General features: G+C 41.6%; 1 protein-coding gene across 1 annotated transcript; it reads right to left on the bottom strand.

Moving 5' to 3' along the window:
* Positions 1–447: 447 nt before the first annotated feature.
* On the bottom strand, positions 448–2,922 carry LOC131068719 (G-type lectin S-receptor-like serine/threonine-protein kinase At2g19130). Its single transcript, XM_059222229.1, has 2 exons — positions 2,790–2,922; positions 448–2,693 (listed from the first exon to the last, which is right to left on the bottom strand). The coding sequence occupies exons 1-2, from the start codon at positions 2,920–2,922 to the stop codon at positions 481–483; spliced, it is 2,346 nt and encodes a 781-aa protein (XP_059078212.1). The 3' UTR covers positions 448–480.
* Positions 2,923–3,324: the final 402 nt, after the last annotated feature.

The following is a 3,324-nucleotide window of genomic DNA, read 5'->3' as shown; positions in this document are numbered from 1 at the left end:
ACAACCACAACACATTAATCATTGAAAGACGAATCTTAAATTATTGAAAAATGCTCCAATAAGAATGAGCAATAATGATCTTTCAAAATATATATTTAAATAATAATTTTTAAAAATATAATTGAATTTTTTTTTTTAAATTCTATAATAATCTATAAATTTCTAAATAAAATATATAAAAACAAATTTATTGAGTTAAACAAGAAAAATATTCCAAAAGAATTTAAAACACCAACTTTATAGATTTTTGATAAGATAACAAATTCTGAAAACTTTTAAAAAATCCCAATTTTCTTCGATACCATCATACATAAGAAAACTTCCCAGAAATCCCAATTTCCTTACATGCTGGGAAAACCCAATTTCCTTATATACAATGGACAAGAATGGCGGGAAACAAATACATAAAAGATGTCTTGCTGGGACGGAAACAAACCATGACGTGTAAATTTCACCAGCACAATATTTACTTTTTAAGCATTACAAAGACTGAAAAGATTCTCCCCGTGTCGAAACTGAAAATGGTTTGACAGATGAACTTGTAGCATCCCCACTGAGATTACTGCAAGTAATAATATCGCCGTTGCTACCGCTATCGCTCGGAATCTGCGGAGTTGGAGGCTCCATCTTCCCTTCCAGCATTCGAACCACTTGTCGCATGCTTGGCCTCACATTCTCATCCTCTTCAATGCATACCAACCCTACATCAATAACTCTTCTCACCTCTTCTATATCTACCTCCTCTCCAACTGCAATACCCTCTTCCACAATATTAACTATGTTCCCCTCGTAAATTTGAGCTGCCGCCCACGAGGGGAAGAAATGCTTGTTTGAATCCGGCAGGCTCATGTCCAGATTTCTTCGCCCCGAAATTATTTCTAGCAGCGTCATACCAAAACTGTATACGTCAACCTTGCAAGTGATGGGAAGACCGGAGAACCATTCCGGGGCCAAGTAACCTCTCGTTCCTCTGATTGTCGTCAGCACGCGGCTGAAATCTCTGCCCACAAACTTCGCCATACCAAAATCGGCCAGCTTTGGGGAAAATTCGCTGTCCAGGAGAATGTTTTCAGGCTTAACATCGTTGTGAATTATGCACTCTCTGCATTCTTCGTGGAGATAAAGTAACCCCCTTGCAGTGCCTAGTGCGATCTCAAATCGGGTCTTCCAGTCGAGTACCTTTCGTTTACTTTCGGAGTTGCCACTGAAGAGTAAGGAATTCAGAGAGCCGTTGGGCATGTACTCATAAACCAGTAGCCTCTCTGATCTTTGTGCACAAAATCCTCGAAGCTTGACCAGATTCACATGTTGTATGCTTCCAAGAGAATTTATTTCCGCTCGGAATTGCTTCTCTTCTTGCCCTGAACCCTCCAATTTCTTTGCAGCTACGAGGGTGCCGTCTGTTAGAGTTCCTTTGAACACTGAACCGAATCCTCCGCTCCCTAGCTTAGACCTGAAATTGCTCGTTGCGATCTTCAACTCCCTATAACTAAACATCCTAAGAAAGGAGTTGGAGGAATGTGCAATCATTTGCATGGATCGTAGCCGATGCCTCCGCCACATTAAAACTGAAAAGATACACAAAGCAATTGCGAGAGCACCAAGCACTACACCCACAATACTTACTGTTGTTTTGCGTTTAGAGGAGGATGGTGGAAGTGCAGAGGCGGCTACTCGAATAAAGACATTTGAATTGCTTTGTGATGGAGAATTGTGCATGGTTGGCAAATCCCCAGACCTGATTTGGCATGGCCCTGAAAGAGTATTGAAAGTGAACGCAGTGCAGGAGCAGTTGTGGAGGCACGCTTTCTCGCAATCATTCTTTGTCGTTGCAGGGTATTCAGAGAAATCGGCCTGATCAGGGAACCTTGCTCTGGAGACGACAAATCCATCGGTGCTGCCATTTTTGGCATCGCAATTTAAGGGGCTCTGTCGAACACAGCCACTAGAGGACCAATCCTGCAAATTGCCTCTGTGGGTGAAGCCTTCTACGCAGCTACAAAACTGAACATTTTGGGAGTTGCAGCTTCCGTAAGAGCCACAGACATTATATACGTTGCATTGATCTCCGGGTTGAGACCAGGTCACACTCCATTTACTTTTATCAAACAAAGCATCTAATTGAAATAATCCTGTTTTGTCTAGGACGAAACGTGCGGGCACATTAAGAGCAGGCGTCAATGTATAACTGACATAAAAACCAGAGTCAGTATTTTCATAGTTGTAATTGTAGAAGCCTTTCAACCCCATTTCTGGAATTCGACTGAAATGGTTGCCTTCCCAAGCTCCGCTATCCCAGTACTGTACAGAATTGTTCCATCTCAGCACAAATTGTCTGATCCCTGACGGGTCCATCTGATGAGAAAAAAGACCCGGAGCTGGATCCAATGAATTCTTCCAACAAACTAGCTTTTTCTTTCCGCCCAACTTCATCCCAGGCAACCAGGTATCGACTGGATGATCGAAGCTCTGCCAAGCAATTTCAGATTTATTGGCATCGCTTACCACTACAAAATTGCCAGAATCTAATATCACAGCCCGTGAAGCCTTGTTCGATATGTTGACCGACCAAAGAGACGCACCCTCTGCATCAAACAGATCCAGACTACCTTGTGTGGACAGCTTCAAAACCCCGGGCCTCTTCTTTGCGGGAGTCTCTCTGTTAGCCACCCAAACAACCGTCTTTTCTGCCACTTTGCCATATCAGATGCCAATATACCAGTTATTAGTTCCATTTGGGCTAAACAATCCCAATTCAAACGTTCCGTTCTTTGAAATTATTGTCTGACTTCCTGTTAGCGAGGCACCCAACGAAAGAGTATCTCCCCCATCAGCAGTGCACTCGTCACAGTTGTAAATTATAATTAGCAGAGTAAGAACGAAGAGGATATACACAAATGGACCATTACTTCCCAGTTCCATATTGCTAGTGCTCATATTTTTTGGTTGATCGGATTATATAGGAATAGCTTAGGGCTACATTAAATCATAAAGAAAGATCAGAAACGTTTTTTTCTCAATATGAACAGAGACTGAAATGACGGGAGCTTCGAAGGAAAGTTTAGGTTCACCATACGCATTCGATCTATTAATGTCAATGCACGTTAACCTTCTATTAATTCCACTCTTACTGGGTCAATAAATTGTTTACGTCAGGCCTGGAATTATATGTCTATATGGCCTTTTTTTCAACGGTATGGATTAACATTCATAAAAGATGTCAATGCACGTTAACGTCTATTAATTCCGCTCTTACTGGGTCAATAAATTGTTTACGTCAGGCCTGGAATTAGATGTCTATATGGCCTTTTTTTCAATGGTATG

The sequence above is a fragment of the Cryptomeria japonica genome, chromosome 6 (genome assembly GCF_030272615.1).
Source record: "Cryptomeria japonica chromosome 6, Sugi_1.0, whole genome shotgun sequence".
Classification (NCBI taxonomy): domain Eukaryota; kingdom Viridiplantae; phylum Streptophyta; class Pinopsida; order Cupressales; family Cupressaceae; genus Cryptomeria; species Cryptomeria japonica.
Note: the sequence above shows the minus strand (reverse complement) of the source record. Positions and strands in the feature narration are given on the sequence as shown.

Bases quoted from the DNA above. Each gene is read 5' to 3' on its own strand.
- LOC131068719 (XM_059222229.1), bottom strand. From the start codon at position 2,922: ATGGAACTGGGAAGTAATGGTCCATTTGTGTATATCCTCTTCGTTCTT. The intron at 2,694-2,789 runs GTCAGACAATAA...GATATGGCAAAG, and splicing joins GGGTGCCTCGCTAACAGGAA to TGGCAGAAAAGACGGTTGTT.